The sequence below is a fragment of the Ambystoma mexicanum genome, chromosome 12, assembly GCF_040938575.1.
Source record: "Ambystoma mexicanum isolate Mex_15411 chromosome 12, UKY_AmexF1_1, whole genome shotgun sequence".
NCBI lineage: Eukaryota > Metazoa > Chordata > Amphibia > Caudata > Ambystomatidae > Ambystoma > Ambystoma mexicanum.
The window spans coordinates 360,604,601-360,632,150 of NC_090936.1; the positions used below are offsets into that span (position 1 = coordinate 360,604,601).

Genomic DNA, 27,550 nt, shown 5'->3' on the forward strand with positions numbered 1-27,550 from the left:
AAAATGGCCATGTATGGGCCAGGGGGGGTGGGGGAGGCCACCCAGGAGGTCCGAGGACAGGGTGCACACCAAAACCCTCCTGCGTGGATTTTGGGGAAATAAAAACACCTCCATGGGCTCATGACCTGCACGGCTACCCTATTGTGAGAGAATCGCTGCTGTCGCTCTCCTCGCCCTCTGCAGCTGCATCAGGAGGTGGCGGTACTATGGGAGGCAGCCCAGGCAAAGCCCTAGTCTGGTCCTCCATGGCAGCAAGCATGCGGGTGTGGAAGGTCTGGTTCTGGAGGATAATCGTGCGGAGGTCCCCATGCAACAACTCACGGGATGCTCGGACCTCCTCCCGAGTTGCCTGCATCTCAGCTGAGAGCTTACGTGTGAGCCGCTCCAGCTGCTGTTCTGTCCTTGTGTCAGTTGAAGCCTCAAGCTCAACAAGAGTCACCCTGAGCTGACGGAGTTCCACCCTCAGGGCTTCCCTGTGGCCCTGGGACTCAAAAGAAATGGCTTCCCGCAGAGTCTCCAGTGCCGCCCGTCTGTCCCTGTTGGACGCCAACATGTCCTCCCTGTGTGACTGGCAAATGGAGTCTGTTGCCTGCTGTAGTTGTTCCATCAGCCTTTCTTGGGGGACAATGGAAGTGGCCGCCCTATCCATGGCCTGAGCCATCATCTCAGATGATGCTGCCTGTTGGTTTGCCATACCGTATATGGATTGCTCCCATGCGGTATTGCCAGGTGGAGTACTGCCACCACGACGGCGGGCACCACACCTGTCTGGGGCAAGGCGAACTGCGCCTTGCTGTGCCGGCACTGCCTGAGGCTGCAGGACTGCATTCCCCCTCTGATCTGCTGGCCCAGGAACAGGATCAGATGTTGCGGAGTGTGACCCTGCATCCGTAACCACCAAAGGTGGACCTACCAACACTGACATCCCCATTGAGGGTTCTACCCCTGGTGCAGGTGGGTTGGACAGTACAGAATCCCTCCAGAAACACTTACCTGCGAAGCCACATATGTCTCATCATCCGAATCGACACCTGAATAGAGCTTGGGGGAGGTGCACCCAGAGGCACCCCTTGAGAGAATGGTCTGCAGCAAGTGTGGGTTCTCACCCACCACCACACCACGTCCCTCACTGGTGCCCGGTCGGGCCTGAGACCCCTCCTGGGTCTGTACCATCTCCACAACCCCAGCAGTATCAAGTACGTCATCCCCTGCAAAGACATGAAAGAAAAGAAATGGGAACAGGCATTAGCACCATGGCACACAATTAGGGCTGAGAAGCAACAGAACCAGTACTTCATTGACACATGTCCCACATGACTATAACCCACTCATGCAATGACCGTCACTGCGTATGAAGGGGAGGCAAATGGCACACATTGATGACACCAAGATGGAAGACCAACACATTTGCTGCATACTGGCTAGCAGTGCCATCACACATTGGCCTGTGATTGGCATGTCCAATACACATACATGACACATGCCATCACACAGATGGCATGTACCATAGCCATGTCACACATGTGACAATAGGACTGAGAAATGCCTAGTGAAAGTGGTGGAATGCAAACAATCAGCCTGAATGAACACAGAATAATACGCAACAATGTTGTGGCAAGATGACACTTCAATGGCAACTGGCGTGAGGTTGGGCTAAATGTCTACTGTTGCCAGAAGGGATACTGCAATACCCAAATCCTGGTGCGCAGAATGTATTGGATGAAGCACATGGGTGACCCAAACCACTCAGGCACACACACCCTCACCTGGCACTCAATCAGAAGCCCTCACACACACACCATGCACATGGATGACACACACATGCATGTGCACTCACCGGACAATGCCTCGTAATCTGACAGGTCTCCCACGCCTTGGATCTGTCCCTCCGTGACGTAGGTCCCAGCAACATACTCATGTGGAGTGAGTTCAATGTCCTCTGCTGGAGACCCACCTCCAGTCACTAGAGTAGCGGCATGACTTGAGGCCAGCTTTTTCTTTGCCCTGCGCTTCAGGTCATTCCAGCGCTTGTAGCAATCATTAGCTGTGCGCCTCATGAATCCAAGGGCACTTATGATGTCCGTGATGGTCTGCCAGTGTGCCAGACGTTGTGCAGGTGTGGTCTTGCATCCTGCAGTAATCACCATTTCGCTGTCATGTGCGGACACATACTCCACAAGTGCATCAAGTTCGGCCTGATTGAAGCTGGGCTTCCTTGGCGGGCCGGACTGTGTAGCCGTGTCTGGGGCATCAGCCTGTACTGTACGAGCACTCTTCCTCTTCCGCTTGGAAGGTGGTGGGGATCCTGAGTGTCCTACGCCACTCTGGACACTAGGGGCAGGAGCCCCGGTGGACTGTTGACTAGGAGTGTGGGAATGAACACTCACCATGGGACTGGCATTAGCTGAAGTGTGATGTAGTCAGGGGGAACGTCAGCAGGATGGACTGGGACCGACACTGTCCTGACTGGGAGACTCAGAGCTGGGGTGGATGGAGCCGCAGCTGCCCCTGCAGCCTCCCCACCCTGCCTATGCGGGGCAGCAGATGACATAGCTGCCCCTGATCCACGTGGCCTGGTGACACCAACGTGCACCGCCACACGTGGCCTCGACCTGCTGACCTGAAAGTCAGCCATGGAGTCACCCTGTGCCAGGTCTGGTGCCACAATGGGCTGGTCCAACAAGGGCTGAGCAGGGATGGTGTCAGCCATGTTACCCTCAACCAGGAGGGGGGGGGCATGGGTGTCCCTGACTGGTCACCCACACATGGCCACGTCCTCTACCGTATCCACCACGCCCACCTCTTGAGGCTCCGCCACCTTTGCCACCCTTACTGCGTGCTCGCCTCCCAACCATGGCACTGATGTTGTTGTGCATATGGGAGTTGCAGTAAACTATTGTCCTGGGCAATTGGGGGTTAAAGGGGTAGGGTACTAGATGGAATTCGTACCCTAGTGCTCTAGCAAGGCTGTATGTGACCCCTGGGGGAAGATGACAGGTCACGCAACACACAGGCACCCCAAAAATGGGAGATAATGTGCACGCAACCCCTCCTAGACCACGTGCGTGGAAAAACAAACCTGCACTACGCTGTGGCACCCAGAAACACAAAAATGAACGTATGTGTGTCACACACAGCCTAGAATGACCTCTGAAGTAGTACACGACACACGGGGCAAGCACAGATGTTAAATATGTGCGCGACTCACCGTCTGCCTGGAAAAATAGCGTGAAAAAGACGCGCGTGTCTACGTTGGCAACACCCCCGACAAAAGAAGAATTTTACGCTGTCTAAGGAGACAGGACAACAGAAGAAGTGAACGCTGTTTGAGGAAACAGGCCCAGGGAAAAGACAAAAAGAGAAAAAGCTGTCAGAGGTAACAGGGAGTACGAACTTGGAACGCCGTGAAGTAAATCGCGTGTGAACAGAAGTACAGATTTCACCCACCCACTCGCTCGCCACGAAAAGCACGAACAAGGAAATGGCGTTCTACACGTACCTTTTAAACATGCCCACACGTCCAGCGTCACTTCCGCGTGTACGTGCTAAGGCCCTATCATCCAATTAAACGAGCTGACACTCTGACGTGCAGTCATTGGACGTGTAACATGCACCCGTGTACAGGGAAACGCCCGCGCACGCACGTCACAGACGCGCATTTGCGCTGAGGCCCTTTCCACCAATTACACGCTATGACACTCTGACATGCTTATTTTTTCTATGCGCCATGGAAAACGCACATCCGCGTAACGTCATAGATGCGCCTACACGCTGGGGGCCTTTGGGCCAATGAATTTGCGTACGTCTGCTGACGCGCTTACGCGCTAAGGGCCTTTGGTCCAATGGAATCGCGTATGCGTGCTGACGCGCTTACGCGCTTAGGCCTTTCCTCGAATTACACGCTGACGTGCAGAATTTTCACGTGCCAAATCACTCCGTATCAAGCTGGCCACGTGTAAGCACACGGAAGACCACACTCCTGCCCAAAAGGCCGAATTATTGCCCCCCAAATCCCCGAGCAGCCTCCCACGAGCCATCTGCTGCTGCCTGCCTGCCTGCTGCCACCGTGCCCTGTCATTTGGTGCCTGCACATCAGCCATCTGCAGGAGTCCAGTTGCTGTGTCCACCCCTGCTGGAACAGAAGACTCCCGACTGGGATACCATCGCTCCACAGCCCAGCCCCAGGACCCAGTTGCCCACCCACGCCTGCCTCGGGGGTCGCCATGTCGGGGCAAACACCATCCGAGATCACTGGTGACCCCCAGCCAGAGGGGCAGAGGGCCACCAGCTTCAGTCAGAAGGAAGTTGGTGTCCTGGTGGAGCTTGTCCTGGGGCATTATGATGCCCTCTTCGGATCATCATGCGCCGACAAGGAAGGACGGGACAGGATCTGGGACGACTTTGTGGTTGCCATCAACTCGAAGGGGGTGGCAACCCGCAACATCAAGCAAGTCAAGAAGCGCTGGGAGGACTTGAGGTCCAGGACCCTCATAAAGGCCCGGCGCCTCGTGGAGGGGGGCCGGGGCAGCATGAATACCATCCAGCTGATGGTCCTGGAACGCGTACGCCCAGCGCTCCATGCCGAGATCCTTGAGAGGCAGACCCGTCTGGAGTCGAGCGGTAAGTGGCCAAGCATTGCTGTGTGAGACAGGGCATGTTGCAGTGTGCTGGTTGTCTGATACATGCCTGTATGTGTGACATAGGCCATGTACGCGTGTGTGTGTGCAGGGACATCATGGTCATGCATGTGAGACCAGTAATGTGTGAAGCACACGGTTAGTGTATGTGTTTAAATGCAACATGAGGAGCCCTATGCGGAATGGACACATGAGAGCATGTCTGTTCCTGGACATGGGTGGGGGTGAGGGATGGGTGCTGATGCCATGTACATGTATGGTGTCCATGTCTGTGTGTCTGACCTGCGTGTCTGTGACTTGTGAATGCCATGGATGCATGACACATGTCTGTGACAATGTTCAGAATCACTGATACAGCCTAGTTATCTTTGCATCCACTGTGTCTGGGGTGTACGAGTCCAGATGGATGAAAGTACGGTGCAGTGTGTGCATGTGATAGGCATGACCCATGATGCATGTGAGTTCAAAAATAACATTGTATGTTTCAAGAGTCCCTTGGACATGTTTGCTAATGTCCATAGCATGCGCCTTGCCTGTTACTGCATGTGTTTTGCTTGCACTGACCCATGTGTTGTGGAGGGACATGATGAAAGTGATCTTTGACAGTGCCACTCATCTGCTATTGCTTCCTGTCTAGGGGACCATTGTACAGTACCCTGATGCTTGTGTTGTATGTCTCCCTCTACACAGCGCAAAGTGAAGAAGAGGGCGGAGACGGCGCTGTGGAGCAAAGCGGCGGGGATGCCCCCACGGCTGCAGCGGAAGGGGTGGGTGAGCCCCCACAGGGGCTTGCAATGGCAGAAGACGGGGTGGAGCCATCCAGGTTGGTGGTTTCCACAGAGGAGGAGGAGGCCGCTACTGAGCCGCATGTGGGGCCTGGTGGGGGCATCCCTGCTGGTGCAAGTGGTGCAGTCCAGGGGCAGGGGCAGGAGGCAGCACAGGTCGCCGTGGAGGTGCCTGTGCATGTCACTGTCCCTGACACTGTGACTGCACCACTATGCACCAGCAGGGATGCCCCATCCCAGGCCCGTCCGCAGGTAGGGGGGATATCCATGTCATCTGACTCCCCTCCACCTGCGGACGAGGGGACCCCTGGCCGTATGGAGAAGGTCCTGATTGGTGTCGCGTTGCGCCCGGGTATCATTCATGATGAGGTGCGTGCTTCCCGGGGGGAGCACGCACATCATCACGAAGAGCACCGTGCCAACGTGGCCCAGTTGGGAGCGGCCGTGGTCGGGGGTTTTGTACATGTGTCGGGCACTCTGGTGACCCTCTCCTCCTCTGTGGAGGCTATGCGCCAGTCGTTCTCCATGCCGTCTTCCGGCCCAGATGCCACCAGGGCCCCCTGTGGACCTGCCCTGACCAACGCAGCCAACTCGGTGGGGATGCCATCCCTGCCAAAGTCGGGAGTCGGAGGTCCAGCAGGGGTGGACACACCAGCAACTGGACCCCAGCAGATGGAGGATGTGACAGCATCATCGGGCAGGGCATGTGCACGACGGCGTCGGTGGATTCCATCAGCCTGGATGCCGTCGTGCTGGCACAGGCAGTTGCGTCGGAGGCAGCGGCAGGCTCGACGTGGGAGGCATGATGGCTCAGGGCCATCAACATCAGGGGGGCAGGCATCGGCCGGAAGAACCCTGGAATGGGAGTGTCTTCCATGTGGGAGCGGTTGGGCCAGCAGATAGGTGCGGAGCGGCAGCGGGCAGAGGAGGAACGGCTCACAATGGTCAGGGCGGAGAACTCCATGTGGAGGGCGCTGAGGCGGGCTGAGTGCCTCGAGGGTATTCGCAGGGAGTTGGAGGTGAACACTGCATTATCCCTGCGAGACCTCGGGGTCAGGGAACATGCCCGCCTCCAAGCCATTGAACTCGATGATGCCCTGGCCCATGACAACAACCAGTGAGCCGTCGGATTAGCCCGCTGCCCTTGTAAATAGTTATGTAGTTAGTGTTAGGTTTCCTTTGCTTTTTTATTTATTTTGGACCTTTTGGACAATGGACCACATTTGTGTATATAGTTTTTTTATTAGGCAGTATTATTAGATAGGTTTCATTTCTTCAGTTGGGATCATGGACCCTGGATTGTTTATCTGTATATAGTTGACTGTTGGATTTTAGTATTTTTTTTGGATTTACCCATGGAGCAATAGTTTTCAGTTTTGTTTTTCCCTTGGATTTACTTTTTTGAACTGTGACTTTGGACACCTTTCCTTTGGATTATGATTTGTGGTTTTTCATTATTTTGCGGACATGCTGCTTTTGGTTTTTAATTTCCATTGTCGTTTGTTTATTTTTAATTCCATTTATGTTGCTTTTAATACATTTTTTTCATCAAACTTCAATGTGTAGCATCATCTCATTGGTTTCATGCATATCATGATATGGGTTTTGACATTCACTTACACCCATTGTGTGTATGTGAGGGACATGTGTTCATTTACATACTTGCCATTGGGGTTGTATCATGTAATTTGCATTTCTAAGTGGGTGGATGCAATACTTGGGTGGGTGTTTGGCATGTGGAGGCTGCCCATAAGGGCCAGGGATCTAGATTATGATGACGTGTTGGCTGAGGGACATGTGTCAGGGCCTGCTGGCAGGTGCCCCGCAATGCTGGGGGTTGGAGGTGCAGGGGGACATGAGTGGGACATGAGTGGGGACCTGCTGGCAGGTGCCCCGCAATGCTGGGGGGTGCGGGTGCAGGGGGACATGAGTGGGACATGAGTGGGGGCCTGCTGGCAGGTGCCCCACAATGCTGGGGGGTGGGGGTGCAGGGGGACATGTGTGGGGGCCTGCTGGCAGGTGCCTCGCAATGCTGGGGGGTGTGGGTCCAGGGGGACATGAGTGGGACATGAGTGGGGGCCTGCTGGCAGGTGCCCCGCAATGCTGGGGGGTGGGGGTGCAGGGGGACATGAGTAGGACATGAGTGGATGAGTGGGGGCCTGCTGGCAGGTGCCCCGCAATGCTGGGGGGTGGGGGTTCAAGGGGACATGAGTTGGTGATCAGTAGTGCAAGGAGACATGTGCCTTTGCTGGGGGCATGCCCTTGTTGGGTGGGCTGCCTGCGGGACATGACCAGGGATGCAGGGTGTGAACTGCCTGCAGGGGCCGTGGAGGGTGTACAGGGAACACCTGGGAGGACCCACACTGCCAAATCACGTGTAGGACTCCCCGGCACCCCCGAAATACACGTACCCTGCTGAAATCGCGTGTGAAACTTCCCGCGCACCCCTGAAATATACGTACCCAGCCCAATCGAATGTTTAACTTCCCACGCACCCCTGAAATACACGTACCCAGCCCAATCACGTGTAAAACTTCCCGCGCACCCCTGAAATACACGTACCCAGGCCAATCGCGTGTGAAAACACCTGCGCACCCCTGAAATACACGTACCCAGGCCAGTCGTGTGTGAAAACACACGCGCACCCCTGAAATACACGTACCCAGGCCAATCGCGTGTAGAACTTCCCGCACACCCCTGGAATACACGTACACCGCTCCCCCAGGCCTGATCGCGTGTAAAACTTCCTGTGCACCCCTGAATTACACGTACCCAGCCCAATCGCGTGTAAAACTTCCCGCGCACCCCTGAAATACACGTACCCAGGCCAATCACGTGTGAAACTTCACGCGAACCCCAGTTATACACGTACCCGCTCTCACAGGCCCTTTCGCGTGTGGAAGTTACCGCAAAACCCGTAATACACGTTCCCCGCTTGGCGTTTGCTGTTTAGCAGTCCGGTAAACTGGTTTTGGGTTGTCGCAGACCTTTGCGCTGGATTGGGGATTTTGATGCCTTTTCCTTGCGCGAGGGCGTTCTTGGGGGCGTAACTGGCGCTGCTGCAGGGTCGCTGCGCCACTCTGCGCCACGGCTGGTTTTGGAGGCTAAAATCCATGAATACGCTGTGCGCTGAAATGGATTTTATCGCACGCGGATGGCGCCGTGTATCTCACGGGGACACTATGCGCCAGCCGCGTGCACCACTTTTGTGCGAAATTCTATGAATTACCCTGTGTGCGTCTTAATACATTCTATGAAGGCTGAGGGGGTTGAGTAGGTTACTGTCAAGGAAGGGGGTATAGGGGAGTTCTTAGGATAGGAAATTGGTATTGGTTCTTTCACTCTAGAACCCTCAGTAAATGAGATTAACAGGGATGGAAAAGATTGGTTCGCACAGTAGTTTATGATATTAGAGGGCCAGGAGGATAAGTCTGGGTTATAGTTAGAAACAGGGGTTTTACATTCTCTTGCTTTCCTTCGAGTGTGAGTGTTTGACGGAAGATCTTGGGCTAGGGTAGGGTATGCTTAATTATATCCTATGGCAGTAAAGGGGAGGTAGGATATATCGGGATTACGAAAAGGGGATGCCAGATCTTATCTTCAGGCATCCCACTTCTGTTCTTCAAAGACCCTCCATTCCAGAAGTATCCCTTTGCAGCCTCACTCCCATGGTCAGAATCTGGCTGTCTTACCCTTCTCTTGGTTACCTTTGGGGGGGTCTTAAGCAGGTTAAATGTGAGAACGCCTTCAGATTTCTCACAGCATCAAGAACATATTTCTGTGCACTCTAGGTGTCTTGCATATATAAGATTTGTTCATATTCTACCATACACAACCAAGTGAAAATGATGGGCCTTTTTACCCAACTTTTCACACAAAGTGTGCCTTAAAACACACCATTTTAACCCATTATTTTAGACATTTCCTGGGAGGATAACCTTGGTTGGTTGGTTCGGCCTCCTTCACTATGGGCAGCACTCCTGCATGTTTGAGTCCTACATTGAGGGCCCTCTAATAATCCATGGCCATGTGGGAGCAAAGGAGCCTGTACAATTCTACTGCACCTGGAGGAAGTAAACAGAGTTCCACTGGAATCCCCTTTGAAGCCCCCTATGCACAGCAACATACAGTCAGAGGACTCTCTATGTTTCCTGGATCCCCTTTCCACCCACAAACTCCATTTCAGGTACTCAAGCTTCAGGACCGCCAGACAGCTGAAGAGACACAACTACATGTTTCCCCATTGAAAATCACTTCTAGATAAGTGAAGCCACAACATATGTTGTTCTCTTTAAACAGCAAAATTTGGTATACAAGCACCGCAATGCATTTCACTTTGATTGAACAACACTGCCAGCTTGAAAAAAACTGTAAGCAGAAAACCACACGCACACATACTGGGAAGCATCTCTAGCTTAAGATAACACACACTTGGCAAATGGCAACATTGTTTTTTGATTTTCTGTCAGTTTCATTTACCGAAAAGAGAAATGTCTCTTCTCGCAAGTGGTTACAGAGCAATTCTAAACCTTTGTTTTCAAAGCCCTCTCACCTTTCACTTCACAAATGAGCCCCTTTCTGCAGTTTCAGAATAAGGGGTTGTCTGGATATTACATTCAGTGTTATTTTTATGAGAACATAAATTACCCCTGTAAGCTGCCTTCCATCCACAAATATCATTTAAAATATCTATGGTCTCCACAGGCTGAAAGTATCCATAATTCTCTATCAGGCTATGAAGCTTCCTGGTTGTTTCATTGTCTGAATTGTCAACTATGTTCTCACCTTTTGAGTTATATTGTCAACTATGCCTGTGGAAACAAATAGGTTCATTTAATTGGACTTAATTTGTTTTAAACTGTGCTTGCTTTGCACATACGTGCGCCCTCAGTACACAACTGTACTTGGTTTTATTGAAATGAAATCTCACTTTCCGCTTAATTGCTATGACAAACACAGTACATTTGCTCCTGTGTTTTATTGGAAGCTAGAGTCCCTTAATTCTCCTGCAGGGACTTTGCATGGAAAGGACAATTTAGATTTACATTGGGGATTTATATACTCACTTTAAATTATGTTTCTGAGTTTGGAAATCATCCTGGATCCTCTAAAGTTGGAATCTTTCAATCAACAAAGACCGTAAACTGATCTTAACTGGTCCCAATATGGATTAGGATCATATCCACATAATTGGAACCATCCTTTTGCAGCCCATATGGAATTGGGCTCTAAATGTTTTGTCTCTCCCCAATTTATCTTTAATAATAATCTACAAATATCTGTATCCAGCCTAATTTATAATTAAAATGTTCTTACCCCTGCTTCATTATGATGCTGCATATTTCATACACTTCTATTCTCCATTGGCATATCAAAATGTCTATATTCTTAAAATTAGCAAAGGAAAGAAGGGGTCATTTGACTCTAACACTGCTAAATTCTGGTCATGTTTTCCCTATCATTTCTGTTAGCAACATGCTAATTCATTAAATCAAGTAAATCAAGATCATTATACACATTTAGGTATGCAACATCTTTATAGCATATTGCTTCATAAAGTTATGAATTAGTCTCATTTTAATATTTTCAGATGAATGCATTAAATTCTAATTTGGTGTCAGATTAACAATGATTACCTGATCTTCAAGACAAATCAGGTTTCATTTTCCTAGGTTTTGTAGTTCCAGAGTTATGAACATTATTTACTTTTGAAAATAGAGTTAATGGTGAAATATAGATGCTTACTTAAACTGACCTGAAAAATTCACATAACTTACATACCTGGTACTTTGACTTTGGTGCCTCAGTGCCCAGCACAGTTAAATAAATCTTTGTAATTGTTTTTTCACAGTGTTGGATCGAACATATCAGTAGGTCTTAATGAGTTTGTAATTCACGTTATCTCCAGCCAGCTGGCAGGATGGCAGGGTTGAGAGGTGATAAACTAATTAATAAATCCCTCTTTGAACCCAGCAATAAACTCAGGAATCTGTTCAGCTTAGATAATAATCTTTGCCTCAATTCAAGAAGCCCATTTCTGATTAAATTTTATGCTTGTTTTTCAAAGATTGGCTCAAGAATGTCAGTCAAAGTTGGGGGCCGAAGGCTCAGAGTTGCAATTGGTCCACATGAATTCACCTTGCACTCAGTTCAATGGAAGTCTGCCCAAACAAGTATTTGTAAAGTCATTACACGGCCCACGGTAGTGGCCGTGTAGGTATGGTTAAGTTGCTAAACCCATAGGAAGAGCACTTTTTGGGCAGCTTATAACTTTGCTTCCTCTGGACGAATCCACACCAAACTTTGCAAATAAAGTATATGGGCCACTCTGAATTATTTTCCAAAGTTTGGTGAGGTTTGGTCTAGGGGGGGTGGGCAAAGTTATAGGGGGGTCCCAAAATGTCTTTTTTTCCCATAGACTGAATGGGGAAAAAACTTTGCTCATGCCTACAGCCCAACCGCTGGACGGATTTTCACCAAATTTGCGGCAGGAGCAGTGGCTGGTGAAAATCAGTCCAGTAGTTTTTTTTTAAAAATGACCAAAAAGTAGGTCCGCAACAGGACACCGATTGGTTAATCAGCTTGTGTCATGTCCACGGACATGCAACGTGTTTGCTGATTGGATGGTGAAGAGCGTGAAGTGCGTCAGCTTTTTGGAAACGCCCGCCATCTTGGATTTGCGGACAGCGGCCGGTGTCCGCGGATATCACAGTAAAAACATATTAAAAAACACAACATTGCACTTGTCAAATTTATCAAATAATCTCTGGGCAGGTGAGGGGTGATGAGGATGAGATGGGATATGGCTGCAAGAAGCAAAAAAAACTGGTGTTATTTGCCACGAAAGTCCGCAAAAAGGTTGGATGTTCGCGAACAGTCCTGAAAAGTTTGCGAACACCTCTGCATTACAGGGTTGGTGAAATACAGTTCTTGAATGGCTTATAACTTTGGCGCCACTTAATGGAACTGCCTGAGATTTTGCATGTGTATTTCTGACCTGATTCTGAGTGAGTATGCGAAGTTTGGTGGAATTCTGTCATGAGGGTCAAAATTAGAGGGGGGTCCCAAAATAATGTAAAGGCTTATAAATGAGGTGCCATTTGACGAATCTACACTTAATTTGGGAAACTGATAATACATTTAGATATGAATGTTTCTGCGAATTTTGGTGGGATTTTTTGAAGAGGGGGCAAAATTAGAGGGGGGGTCCCAAAACAATATAAAGGCTTATAAATGAGGTGCCATTTGACGGATCTACACTTCATTTGGCAAACTGATAATAGATCAAGATATACATGTTATTGCAAAGTTTGTTGGGATTCTGTCAAGAGGGAGCAAAATTAGAGGGGGTTCTCAAAATATTGTAAAGGCTTATAAATGTGGTGCCATTTGACAAATCTACACAAAGGTTTGCAAAATGATTATAGATCTAGATATAGATGTTTTCGTAAAGTCTGAATGGATTTTGTCAGGTGGGGGCTAGGTTATATGACGATTGTATGTGCATACATTTGACACTTTTAAAAAAATAAAACATGGGTGGATTTCCAGCAAACTTGCGTAAGGAGCATTGGCAAGGACCTACAAGCATGGTTTTGCAAATGTGCCAGTGTTTTATTATTTGACAAGTGTCATAATGTAGCTACAAAAAATAGTGGCATACCTTTAGTGACTGAGGGGTAGCTTGTGGCCATGGGCAGTGGCCAGATTGTCCGGGTCATGGAATAAGGTCATGCTCTGGACAATCTGGCTACTGGCCATGACCACAAGGGACAAAACATAGGATTAAAGTGGCCATGTCTACCTGGGACTGGCTTTGTAGTAAAGTTATTCAAAATTAGGATAGATCTGAAAGGGAAGAAAAATGTGCTGAACGCCACAATATTCCCATTACAATAACACAAAATGCAAATGGAAATGTTGGAAAATCTTATTGAGTCTATGTACTTTACTGAGAAATATAAACTAGATGGAGTCTATACATGTTTTTTTAGATCTATTTTTCAACTGTGAAAGGTGGTTCCTAAAGGAATATATCTTTTGTTGTGTTTGGATGTGTTTTTTTTGCCAGGAGAGCTGAGAACGAAAGGTGGGGAGGGAAACGAGGGAAGAGGAACCAAACACTAATATGGTGGATAGGTGGACAAGTGAACATGTTGCGCGTGTGTTATTTCTAAGGTAGGGGGCAGTGTTTCTCATGCTTCTTGATTACAGCAGTGGTGGTGGCTCTTGGGGAGGAGGGATGGCATTAGCTGATGCCATTTTAAGATAAATAGCAGTTTTGCTATAATTATGTACTGTGTACTAGATTGTTAATGGATAATGAGTTGGAATAGGTGTTGGAGTTGTGCAAGGGTAATTTTGAAGTTGAAAGTTCCTGGATCAGTAGGAAATGCAGTTCTGAACTGTCTGCAAAGCAGAGATCTTATTGTGAAGTGCAGACAGGTTCTCGGACAGGTCATCATGCTGCGCGCCAACGTATGGTCATGTGGCACTGTCTGGAAGGTCCGCAATGAAGTCAGATGTTCGTAGACATCTACGGATGCAAAACTAGTTGAATTAGTTCCATAAGTATATAGAAGTTTTAAAAATGATTCCAGAAGGTGGGAAATGGCAGAGGTTTAAGGTGACACTTTGTAAATGGGACACAAATATTGCTATATTGGGTAAGTATCATGTTAGTAAGTTGTAGGAAAATAGCATGCTCTGGTAAAAACCTATGAAATTCACTGAAAAAACTTTGTTAGGGCGACATTATGGTTAAGTTGCACTAATAAAAACCTTTGAAATTCACTGAAAAAACGTTGTTAAAGGGACGTTATGGTTATGTTGGACTAATAAAAACCTATGAAATTCAAAGAAAAAACTTTGTTAAAGTGACGTTATGGTTTTTGGTTAAGTAAAATCGAAACCCCCCAGAAATTCGCCAGTTAGGGTAAGCTAAACAACCATAACTTGCGCCACAACCGTGCACTGCTAAGACTAACACCCAGGACATCAAAGATGACATCACAAATGTAATTGATGACATCACTGATGACATCACATATCTGGGCCACTTGTTTTTGTTTATTGACATATATAGGCCAGGTGGTTTTGTTCACTGGCAGTCAGAATGAGTGGACGATGTCAGCGGTGTAGACATACTTCAATACATTGAATAGGGTTTATTGGTGGGAAAACAAAGAGAGAAAGTCATTTTTTTAGACAATGGGTGACAAAAGTCTGATTAATTACAGTTGAAGGGTGAAATCGATTGACTACAGGTTGGTATACTACGTGAAGATTGTTGAATCTATACACGTTTAGGCATTTTTTCAAGACCTAGTTCTTAACGTCCATTTAAACATAGAATGAAGGGGTTACTGAACTGCTGAGAGCTTTGTTAATCACCATTTGGAGTAGATTGATACGGCAACCTACCAGAAATGCCTAGAAAAGCAATATGGTTACAAGTTAACATAAAGACACGAAGAAAGAGTAATACTGACTAGATGTTCTGTCATCACCTGAGATCTGAACATTCTTTACTGTGAAACATTCAATTTATTGGAAATGCAGCTATGGAGCTCTTTATTCGTATCATAATACATGCTACTTTGTGGTCCTTCTCTGTCTCACTTCTGATGTTGTTGGCACTCTGTTTAAGAAAGATACAAGTCTTTTCTCAAATGGTGTGAAAATTATGATTATGAAATTCACTGGAGAAATTACTGTAGCTTGTTAAACATTACCCCACCAGTCATATTCCTATTTTTCTTTGGCCTGCTAGTCCGTTGTGAGATTATCACGTTGTGATTCTGTGTGTGATTACAGTACAATTGATGTACCGTTTGTGACTTTCATGAAATTCTCTTTTTTTTCATTACAAGTTTAACATCCATTAAAGTGAGAATCTCTCTGTTGTGTTTCTAATGTGTGATGCTCTTTTCCTGTATGAAACAGGTTAAATCTTTGGTACACACCATAAAGATGCTTAAATATAATTGCAATTTGTGTGCGTGATTGCCAAATTTCATGTAAACATATCTTTTTCCAACATGGCAGGAATCCCAAGAAATGAGGGAAAGGGTGGCACGCTCGGAGATGCTCATCCTGCAGCTGGAAGAGAAGCTGCGTGCAGTGAGTAGGCCAGACCCAGTGCTCATCGAAACAGTGCAGAAGATTCAAGAGTCAAGTGAAGCAGAGATGAAGCGATTCCAGGAGGAAACAGAACGTGTCTACAATCAAAGTGTGAGTCAAGACTTTTTAAGATAATTACTTTCAAAGCTGAAATTTGCCAGTCGGTAAAGAGCAAGGGAGTAGGAGACAATGCAATTCTGCAGGTCGGTGGAAAGAAAAAGCCTGGAGATTTTGCTACTGCCACAATACACCCCACACTATCTGGTCGGTCAGAATACCTCAGCCTTCAGGCACCCATAAACATGTATATTGCTAGATACAATTACAAATAAATAAAACAATTGTGACCATTTTACAAATAGAATTACACTTCAATTAAGTCTGTGTTTATATTACACAACCAGTAAAGACTTTTCTACTCTAGACAGCACAAGAGTGTCTTCTCCATGACCTATTGTATTGTGACACTTAGCACCCATTCTCATCCACACAAAACAAATTGCCATCATGTGGTTGACTGGAAAGACATTTTCACAGAGCACAGTCTACATATACTGCTTTAAAGGTAAATGGTAGACAATTCAATCTATAAACATTCTTGGAGCTCCAAGTGGAGAGGAGGTCCCAAATACAGCCTGCACTCCAGTCGTCCATTTTGAAGTACCAGGAACTTTCACGCCGAAGTATGTGACGTACGAGGAGCAAATAAACCAGCAGAGAGCCGCAGTGGGGGTCTGTCCAGTACCAATTAGAAGAACCGCACCCATTGAGGTACCTACACCTAAGAAAACCTGGACAGTAAGGTATCCATTGAGAAAACCATATCAACAAATGAAACGGAATGAAGATCGTCTGAGTACAGTCCCTGAAGAAGACAAAAAGGTCCTAATGGAAGAAGAATGGTGATGTCACAAGAACCCGGTCTGACTCACATATAGAAGATTAGACTACCTGAGAATGACGGAAAGAGATGAAACGCCATGGATAAGGGACATCGCAAACCTAAAAGTGAAAGGACGATGTCAAATGTAAGAAGCTTATGCCATGAGCACTGCAAAGATATTCAGTTAGTTTACGCATGTACATATGCTTGGAACCGCAAGAAAGCTAAGAAAATCGTGAGGCTTGCTATGTTTAGTAGTAAAATAGATTGCGGCAAGTGCCACCTATACATATCTCCCTCAAAATAAGCACTGTATATAAGTATACTTCTACTATGCACAAGGCAGAATCACCCAAAGGTTACTGGAGGCCGCATGAGGAGAGTTTCATATTTAACCAATCAAGAATAAAAGGCAGAAGTGAAACTCAGACAGAGACAAATTGTGCCAAAAAGCCAAGGTTGTATCAGCTAAAATGGACATACAGTAGTGTCATGATCTCTGCTTCCAAAAAATCAGGTCTTGCCCGACTCCCTTGGAAGCAGACCCATAACCCCGGTTCCGAGTGCCAGCCAGTCCCAATTGGGACCTTTTGGACCCTGTCCTGGCGCCAGTGGCACCAGGCTCATAAAGATGCCCAGTCCCAGCGCTGGAAGCGCCGGGCTCATAATGCTTGGGTGGACTTACCTGCAGCAGACCATGCTGCTTACTTACCTGCCAGTTGAACCCCTGATCCTCTTCTGTTTGGGACTACTTTTCCTGTTGGGTGGGGCAGGAGCCACTCCCTAGGTTCAGAACACTGGAACTCTTCTGGAAAGCAGGAACTCTTTTCTTACCTAGGCGTGGCTGTGGAAGGAGACACCTAAGCACTACAGGAGGCTATTTAAACCACACCCGATGGATGAATCTTGCTTTGCGTTATTCTGCATTCTCTGCAGCAGAACGCTCATCGTGTCTTCTGCTTCTGATCCTGGGCCTAAGGGAACAAAGGCTTACCATCCTGGAATCCAGTCTTCAGCAGCACCTGTAAAGACAGAAAGAACAGGTTAGCACTACGGTCTTCAGTGGCAGCGCATCTCTTACCTGGTCCATCGGCTGTCACCAACGCCTCGCGCTGCATTCCGGCATCTGAAAGACAAAGGCTTACCTACCCTTCGCATGCTCCGGAGGTCTTCGCACTGCATTCCGGCATCTGAAAGACAAAAGCTTACCAGCTCTTCGCACGCTCCGGAGGCCTTCGGCACTGCATCCCGCATCTGAAAGACAAAAGAAGGTGCGTTTAAAGACATTGGGCAACTTTATTACTCACGTGCCATTACTCCTTCCCACGCCGAATCCAGTGGGTATTCCAGCACCCTTCAGCTTCTCTAAAGCTCTGAGCTTGTACCTGCATGATAAAAGGGACAGTTAGTGCGCATCGTGAAGCAGGTTACAAGTGCTTACTTACGTGCTTCCAGGCGCTTCTATTCCTCACGCGGGTTCGATCCTCAACTCTCATCAGCCCGCCATCCGCCATCGCCGGAACCCTGCAAAACAAGAGATATCATTACAAAAGACTTTTAAGACATTTGAAGTGCCCAGAACTTACCGTTCGTGCAGTCAACGACGGACAGCAGTCCTCTGAGGTCAAGAGGCCTGCACCCTTATCCAGTGAAGAAACTGGTTACGGCACCCTGCCCCGAGGCAGATGGAGAGCTCAGCGTTCACTTACCTAAGGTGAGGGCGTTAACCTTTGGGGTTCTACAGGAGAAGAGAAAGGGAAGAGGAGAGAGGCACCCAATAACCCCAGTTCATTAATCCCATATTTTCTATCTGCAGACATCTTACTCTTCGAGTCAGACATACAGTGCACAGAGGTCCAGCCCAAAGAGCCAACCGTGTGTTACACATCACCTTTGAAGATACGGCATTCACCCAGTCAAGACCGGCGCCTCTGCGGGAATCAGGTGAGCGTTACAAGTAGCTACAATTAATGAAGAAAACAACAGAATATCCTGCTCAGAACAGTCAAGATAAGAAGCCGAAGGCAGGTGGTGGGTAAAGCGAAAATCAAATACACAAATTACATGAAAAATGAGACGATTTCACAGTGTCTGAATCACGTGACCAGCCGAGCAGGAAGAAGGGGGACTTTCACACCTACGCATGGCAGTGCGCCATGCAAAGATATCAGAACTTTTCTAGTCAAGAGATACAGTCTCGAGGCCAATGACAGTGAAATAATGGACACGTGACCACTGAAGTGATGAGTGATTGTAGCAATAATTGGACGAAGGCCGGGGGAGCTGACAAGCACCCTGCACCTGGACGACCATTCTGCATGCTGCTAGGCAAAGTGGAAAAGTATGAGTGGGGTTGGTGCCAACCCAATCATAGTGGACAAAGTAATCTAGGGTCCTATAGTTAGTAGAACCAATGGGACGTCGTACTTTTAGTGACGTCTACAGTGGCCATTTTTAAGGTAGGGCTTAGATGCTCCACCTGACAATGTTTACCCAATCCCCTCACTCCATTACCATATACAGATATAGCACCTATACTAAAGTTACCTTCCTAGAACCAATAGAATTTCATGCAACATTTGAAGCATTATACATCAGTGATGATGAGTTTTTAGTATAAATTATGTGTTTTTTATGAAGTTCGTTGGAGTTGTGAAGTAAGAAGGAAGATCAAGCAACTGCTGATATTCATGAAACTCCCTGTTTTTTGTACTTGTCATTAAACTGACTCACTTTAAGTGCCATTGGGCAACCCCCAGCTTTATGGGCCAGTTGGGGTACTAGTGCACACTAGGACCATCCCCTCACTTCCCCGCATGCTCTTCTCACAGACCGGTAGATGCTAATTGGCAGGGCAGCAAATGGCTTGCATTTCAAAGGCAGTATGATCAGGTATCAATTTTAACTATTACCATTTACTAGTAACTCTGGGACAGCACTACAGAAAATAAAGCCTCATAAGTCCACCCCCCCTCCACCATGTGCCCAACCGGCTCAGAAAAGTAGTAGAGAAGTATTCCTGTATCTGATCACTTGGGAAAATGGGTAGGATATGAGACACAGTAGTGCAGTTACTCTTCTATGACACTCAGAGTTCCATGCTGAAGCTACCTGCCAATACAATAGGCTCATTTTGAAGGTTGCGGGTATCCTGGTGGTAAATCCGCCTGGATACCAGCAAACTGAAATACTGATATCGGCACCCGGTCCGGCAGTATTACTGCCAGATTGCGATTGACGGTATGCAGTGTTAGTACACATTCCATGGTGTCCCAAAGGACTCCATTGGGGACTTTGCGTGTATTACAGGCGCTGATATTACGGCGCCTATAATACCAGCAGTTTGTGCCAGTAGAGTGGTGGAAGTACATCCAGCTCTTAGCTGGAGGTAAGTCCTTCATCCCACCGGTAAACCTGTAGTTGGCAAGTGTGGGAATGTGCCGGTATATGTTAATACCTGCACGTTAATTCCACACCGGCCAACTTATAATGGGGCACAGAGTCCCCTGTGCTGGGTATTTACCTTCATCACACAGAGACACCTTCAGTTAACACAACATGTACTGTACACCTATAACACAAAAGCCCAACTGCGGCTGCAGCCTCACAACACACAGTCACTGTGAAGTTGGAACCCTCCAATAAACACCGTCATCTGCAGCTATACACCAATAATAGATAAAACCCATTACACCATGGTTTTGGTTTTATCTTCTTGCTTTAATTGTTGAGTGTGCAACCTTACCTACCTTCTAGCAATGACAGTGTCTATTAAATTCTATTTATTGGGAGCTGTTTGGACCATAATTCAATATTCATAAATGCATGTACTGTATACTGAAATGAATATACTGTTTTATGAAATCTATATATCATATACTGAGATGTGCATAACATACATTGTACACTGGGATTCATATGCTGTACATTGAGATGCATACATTATATATTGAAACAGATACACTGCACATGGAGACATTCATTATATTCTGAGAAGTATATACTGTATAAAATACGTATGTATGCATATACATTGTACAGGGAGGTACCAATATTGTTTATTGGGGTGCATATATACTATTTTGAGATAAATTGCATATTGAAATGTATACTTTGCATACTGAGATATTTACATTGTATACTGAGTTATACATGCAGTATACTGAGATGCATACCTCAGTCAGTAACACTTTATTTCGGTGAATCCACCATAATGATTGCATAATAGAAAACAACAGATTTAAAACATACAAGCGATAAAATGTGTAAGTGATTTCAACCCGGCACTTCACCTAAGTCAATGCCTAGCGTGTGATGCACAGCTGGAACCCTTAATTATTTATTTATGTCTATAAGTTATTTTATTTCTGAATGATATACCCTTATATCACGCCCCTATCTTTGAATCCCCACCGGTCACACTGAACCAGGAAGCAGGCTGTTTTGCAAAGTTAAAAGGATTATTTTATGTATTTCACAATATATATCACACTATTTAATATTTATACAATGATCACCAATGGGGTGATGTCACAATAAATCTCTTTAATCACACAGAGTATTGGTAGGAAACATAATGCAGCATAGAAATAATACTTTTGTGTGGGTTTAATAAAAAGGCAAGTGATCACTCTTTCCCCCTGCACACTACTCAATCCCCCCAATATGCAGTATAAAGAGATGGAAGGAGAGAAAACAGGTTTCAGCAATACACACTCAACAATTACAGTATCAATCCCAATTTCCCCTCAGCAAACACTGGGAAAAACAGGAATGATTGCAACATGTCAAAATGAACGATAAAACACTGAAAAAGGATTTAATTCACAAAAATGGTTTCAATACTAGTGGGAGCCGCTTTGTATAGTTTCAGATAAACACTAGCAATGATTATTGAATAACTAGCAGATTGAAAACTTAATCCTGAGGTCGGATGCAATGTACAGCTGTTTCACACGCGATAGATTTGAGCCAAACAAAAAATTTGCGGCAAACTTTTCTGTGCGTGGTAAGCGCGATTGCGGAAGAACTACACGGAGTTGGAATGTGGTTTTGGGTTTATAGGAAAGCTGAGGAGGTCGTTTCTAGCATGCACGGTGAGGAAGTTATGAAGGTTTTTGTAGAGGTTGTTTTTTTTCAGAAAGAGTCAAAATTTGTAAAACAAGGTTGTGCTTTTTTTAAAATTACAAACAAGTTTCTTATACTAGGGGAACTATGAAGCCACAAACTACACGACAGCTCAGCCACCAGTCCAGCGACGCCTCTGACTGGTTTTTGCCCACCGAGACACTTGTCTTTCTTCAGCAAATATATTAGCGCAAAGATGGTTTTAACACTACTATTACCAAAGGACTATAGGGATGAGAGAAAGATTCAGGCAAGACCAAAGATCTTCTACAATGCAGTTCTGGATATAGAGAGTGGGTTTGGATAGGGATGACTTATGGATAATACATATGCTATAAACAATCCTATGCTATGGATACTCACTACCACTGTTTGGAATGGACCCGTCAGAGATCTGGTCAGGGATAATTTCTGGACTGGAATTCTGCTAGCACACCGGACTGGACTCAGGTGCTCTGGTTCTGCACTCAGCACGGCACTCTGGACACTGCACTGCGAAATTGGACTGGATCTGACCGGTCGGTTCTGGTTCGCTGCTATCTGGTCACAGCTGAGCTCTACTGGGTCGAATCTCTGAATTCTGGCAAGAATTCCTAGCAAGAAAGCAGCACAGCTCAGCCAGGCTGTTCTTTTTTTTTGTTCCCCTTGGAGGTCTGGGGTAAAATCTGGTTTCAGGATTTAAAAAAGGCCAAGCTGAGAAGGGTTCAGCTTTGGAAATGGGCCTTTCTGCTTTCAAAGTTCTGGAGTCTGGAATATGGATTTCTCTTGCAATGTGCTTCGCCAGCAATCGGATGGTGGGTGAATGTGTGTGTTCCTCTATGTCCTAAGCTATCTCTATTTATGTTTTTTCTAAATGGGTGGGTATGCTGACTTCTACTAGGCACACCTCTAGGGATTCTATTGGTTAGGGTCTTTCCTCTCCGCTGATTTGAGGAGAAAACCTGGTGTCATGATGATGCTGTATTTGATGATCCAGGGAGTACCTCCCCTTTGTTTCTGCACATGAAATCTATTTTTCATACAAGACAGATTTACAATTTTACAATCTTAATACCAATAGCATATTTATATCAGATATTTGTTGGAGCAAGTATTCATCCCAGCCCCGTCTCGGTGAGAGCTTGGGTTCAGATTTGGCAATTTTTCGCACTTTTGGTCCGGTACCCAATGTCAGATTTTTACACATTTTTACACATATGTGCGCATGACATCTGGGCATAATCATGTGAACTTTCATGTTTCTGGCATCACCACACTTGCTACAAAACCACAAATTCTGTAGTCTTGTCCCTAAACATAGCACAGAGATCTGAGTAGTTTTAAACCATCACCAGAATTTTCATATTAACAATACTGTTCTTTTACACATTTTTACAATTTTGCACAGTCCTCTGTCAGTCTTTTTCAAACATATACTTTCTTGTGCTTTAAGAATACACATAACTGTCTGTCCCCGCCTCCAATGTTTTGGGTGGGTCAAAGCAAGCCCTGCCTCTTCCCTCTGGCAGGAGTTTCTGTTGCCACTTGAATTTGCATACCCTTTCAATCCAGGAAGCCTTTTGTCTCGCTCTCAGGAGCAGGAGCCAGTGCCCCTCCCCTTTCAATCAATACCTGAATGTGAGTTCCTGTGGCAGAGAGCAGGAGGAAGGTGCCTTTTTTTGGGGCACGCTGTGAAATTTGCTTTGAAGTTCTGTGACTGGCATCAGGGGTTGACATTAAAAATCCACTTTGTTTAATTTTTTCTTTGATGAAAATAAACTTACATTTTCAAAACATGCAAACATATCTCCAATTCCAGTCTTTTTAAACATAGAAATTAAATAGTGGCAACCTATATTGCTTTTGATTGCAAGTCACTTCATTTCAACCATTTGATTTTACTGTACAAGTTTAAGCTTCTAGTGTAATTAAATGACAGCTTTCATACAGGCGGCCAGAGGTACTGTGCCCATATCTGACAGATTTTCCCAGGCAAGCACCTTTTTTAATGTGGATATTCTTGTGATGAAATCTGCTTCTCCTGACATTGTGTGCTTATGTGGATTCTTTAAATAAGTGACGGGTAACACCCAGCAAGGATGTTGGATCTTTTCTGATGTTTGGGAACCATTATTTTGTAATTTCAGCAACCAAGGAAAAACGGATTTCATGTAGTTTCCATTTTCACTCTGTGAGCAGCCCAATAACAGATTTTAGCAGTGTGGTCTCCTGTTGCACTACTGACCCAGACAAAGTAGATTGGCAGCCAACTTTCTGGTTTCACTGCGCAATTCTCAGAGGTTTAGCGCGCATAGGGCTATTTGCTGCCATTTTGTTGGTTCTGGTGCCACCAGCACACAGTGATGTCGCAGGGCAGAGCCTACTGGGTCAATGCATCCCACAAGGGTAGTAGATAAAATGATGATTATGCATTTCTGGCCTAGTGATGAAGTGCCAGTATGCTACATACAGCAAAGTAAAACCACAATACATAAGAAAAACATATACACAAATAGAGTTGCCAATAGGTCCTCTCTTCATTTAATTGCACATATAAGATATGTTAGCAAGCTCCATCCAACCAATGGAGTAGCCACCATCAATAAATAAAGGAGGGCAATTTGACATTGGACATGGACAGCTCAATGTTTTCTCAGAGGAGGGATCACTGTTGTGCCTCTAATATTAGCATATGCCAGTGAAAAAAAGAAAATGAACAAATCCTATTTGACAGCACCACAAAGCAAGCATGAATTATCAGCAGCATTACCGCACCACATGGCTGTGATCTCTCTAAGGCAGTGGTCTTCAAACTTTTATGGGCAGGGCCCCCTGAACAAAATTTGGGCAGGTCGGGCCCCCCCAAAAATGCCAAATGTACAGTATTTATTGCATGCTGTCACAGCACCCTACTCCCAGTATAGTCCCTGTGCTCCCCCACCTGCTCCCATCCAGTCGTTGGGCTCCCTCATCCCACTTTATACCCAGTCCCTGGACTCTTCCCATCCCTCACACACCCTGGGCTCTCCCCACCCTGCTCCCACCCCTATCCCATGGTTCCCACCCATCCTGTTCCCACCACAGTCCCTGTGCTCCTCCCATCCCGTTCCCAACACAGTCCGAGGGCCAGTGGCGGCTGGTGAATTGTTTAAGTCGAGAGGCATAACTATTTCCCCCAAAAATGCCATAGCGACCGAGCGCAGTGAGGGTGCCCGAAACAATCAAGAGGCGTGAATTCTTTTTTCAAATAATGGGTTAAAATGTTGCATTGTAGAGCATACTTAAAAAAAATGGGTGAATAGCCAAACAGTTTGCAATTGGTGCTGGGGGGCCCAGGGGGCAGGCATGACATTTTTTATTGGACATCTATGATAGAAATCCAGTAAAAAAAGTACCATCCCTATCCCCTGGGCTCCACAGCGCCGCAGAGGGAAAGCTGATTTTGGCAGGTGGGTAGGGGGATTGTGCAACAAAGGCATATAGGCATTTTTAAAGTGCCTTTGTTGTACAGCTCTCTTTCCCCCCTCTATCCACCACTTGCCAAAATCACCTCAATGGACCAAAGCAAACTAACACACACACACACACACACATTCATACAGCAATCACTCTATCATTTGCATGAGCATCCATCATCATACACTCACTCATAGCACAAGCATACACACATCCATACACATGTTTAAATTAAAAAGAATGAACATAAACGTACCTTCTGCATTGGCCTCCGTGTGGGTGCTGAAACGCCCTGCTCCAGGCTGCTCTGTCCATATGTGCGAGGAGGCTCAGGAGCTCCCCCTCACACATACAGACATGCAGTGACCCAGCCAGCATTTCCCATGAGCTATGCATTGCTGGCGAAGCAAAACGCCCCAGCCTTGCATGGCTCAGTGACCATGTGCGGCTGGGGAACTGACATGAACTGTCAAAGGGAAATAGGAGGGCAATTTGACATTGGACATGGACAGCGCAATGTTTTCTCAGAGGAGGGATCACTGTTGTGCCTCTAATATTAGCGTATGCCAGTGAAAAAAAGAAAATGAACAAATCCTATTTGACAGCACCACAAAGCAAGCATGAATTATCAGCAGCATTACCGCACCACATGGCTGTGATCTCTCTAAGGCAGTGGTCTTCAAACTTTTATGGGCAGGGCCCCCTGAACAAAATTTGGGCAGGTCGGGCCCCCCCAAAAATGCCAAATGAACAGTATTTATTGCATGCTGTCACAGCACCCTACTCCCAGTATAGTCCCTGTGCTCCCCCACCTGCTCCCATCCAGTCGTTGGGCTCCCTCATCCCACTTTATACCCAGTCCCTGGACTCTTCCCATCCCTCACACACCCTGGGCTCTCCCCACCCTGCTCCCACCCCTATCCCATGGTTCCCACCCATCCTGTTCCCACCACAGTCCCTGTGCTCCTCCCATCCCGTTCCCAACACAGTCCGAGGGCCAGTGGCGGCTGGTGAATTGTTTAAGTCGAGAGGCATAACTATTTCCCCCAAAAATGCCATAGCGACCGAGCGCAGTGAGGGTGCCCGAAACAATCAAGAGGCGTGAATTCTTTTTTCAAATAATGGGTTAAAATGTTGCATTGTAGAGCATACTTAAAAAAAAATGGGTGAATAGCCAAACAGTTTGCAATTGGTGCTGGGGGGCCCAGGGGGCAGGCATGACATTTTTTACTGGACATCTATGATAGAAATCCAGTAAAAAAAGTACCATCCCTATCCCCTGGGCTCCACAGCGCCGCAGAGGGAAAGCTGATTTTGGCAGGTGGGTAGGGGGATTGTGCAACAAAGGCATATAGGCATTTTTAAAATGCCTTTGTTGTACAGCTCTCTTTCCCCCCTCTATCCACCACTTTTTTTATTTTAACCCTTTTTTTACTTACCTGACCCAAAAAATACATGTATATAAAAAAATAATAAATTCGATATTTTTTTTTCGACCTTTTTTTTCGAGATTTTTGTTATTCTGGATTTCTTTTTCGGCCTTTTGACCGACCACCGCCGCAGCGGCTGCAGCTGCTACTTCTTCCTGCAACGTATGGCCTCCTAGTGCACTTATTGCACCTCCACTTTTCCTGGCTTGCCCCCTTGGGCTTCAGTGAGTGGTGCACGTTGCACGGATAAAATGGATATTTGAAGGTACTTTATTTTATTGGACATATGCATCATCCTCCTTTGTCCAGTATTTGTTTTGGAGCCCAATATCGCTCCGTTATATGTTTTTAATGTGTGAGTGCGCACATTTTATCCTTGCTGAATTTGCCATGCCAAGATGGCGGTGCCCATTGTTCAGGCACCGGAGTACTGGGTCTTGTATGCATGGGGCCCAGGATTAGCCATGGCCCTCTACATCATGGCCAATGAGGAGTCCGGCAGGCTTGGCAGGCCCTCCTCCCAAAGCCCGATCCTTGCCCCTATCTACCCCTGTCCACTACGGTACGCCACTAGCCACCTTTTTCTGTTTCTAATGTGTGTGCCCTCTGGCCCCCTGCCCCCCGCTAGTGTCTCTATGTCCCCCCTGCCCCTGCCAGTGTCTCTATGTCCCCCCTGGACCCGCCAGTGTCTCTATGTCCCTCCTGCCCCCGCCAGTATCTCTATGTCCCCCCTGCCCCCGCCAGTGTCTTTGTCCCTCCTGCCCCCGCCAGTGTCTCTATGTCCCCCCTGCCCCCAACATTGTCTCTATGTCCCCCATACCTCCCGCCAGTGTCTGTATGTCCCCCTGCCCCCTGCCAGTGTCTCTATGTCCCTCCTGCCCCCCCACAGTCTCTATGTCCCTCCTGCCCCCGCCAGTGTCTCTATGTCCCCACTTCCAGGGTCTCTATGTCCCACCTGCCCCCTGCAAGTGTCTCTTATGTCCCTCCTGCCCCCGCCAGTGTCTCTATGTTCCTCCTTCCCCCTGCCAGTGTCTCTATGTCCCCCCTGCCCTTGCCAGTGTCTCTGTGTCCCTCCTGACCCTGCCAGTGTCTCTATGTCCCTCGTACCCCCGCCAGTGTCTCTATGTCCCA

At 46.9% G+C, this 27,550-nt stretch overlaps 1 protein-coding gene and 1 long non-coding RNA gene across 3 annotated transcripts in view; one reads left to right on the top strand and one right to left on the bottom strand.

Moving 5' to 3' along the window:
• LMNTD1 (lamin tail domain containing 1) overlaps positions 1-27,550 on the top strand; it is a 2,112,860-nt gene that overhangs the window by 583,253 nt on the left and 1,502,057 nt on the right. For both annotated transcript variants that reach the window (XM_069628478.1, XM_069628479.1), the window contains exon 6: positions 15,470-15,655. In XM_069628478.1, coding sequence (XP_069484579.1) covers positions 15,470-15,655 — 186 coding nt within the window. The remainder of the gene's footprint in view (positions 1-15,469; positions 15,656-27,550) is intronic.
• The window catches only part of LOC138513536 (uncharacterized), a 539,144-nt gene that overhangs the window by 472,565 nt on the left and 39,029 nt on the right, over positions 1-27,550 (bottom strand). The window lies entirely within an intron of this gene.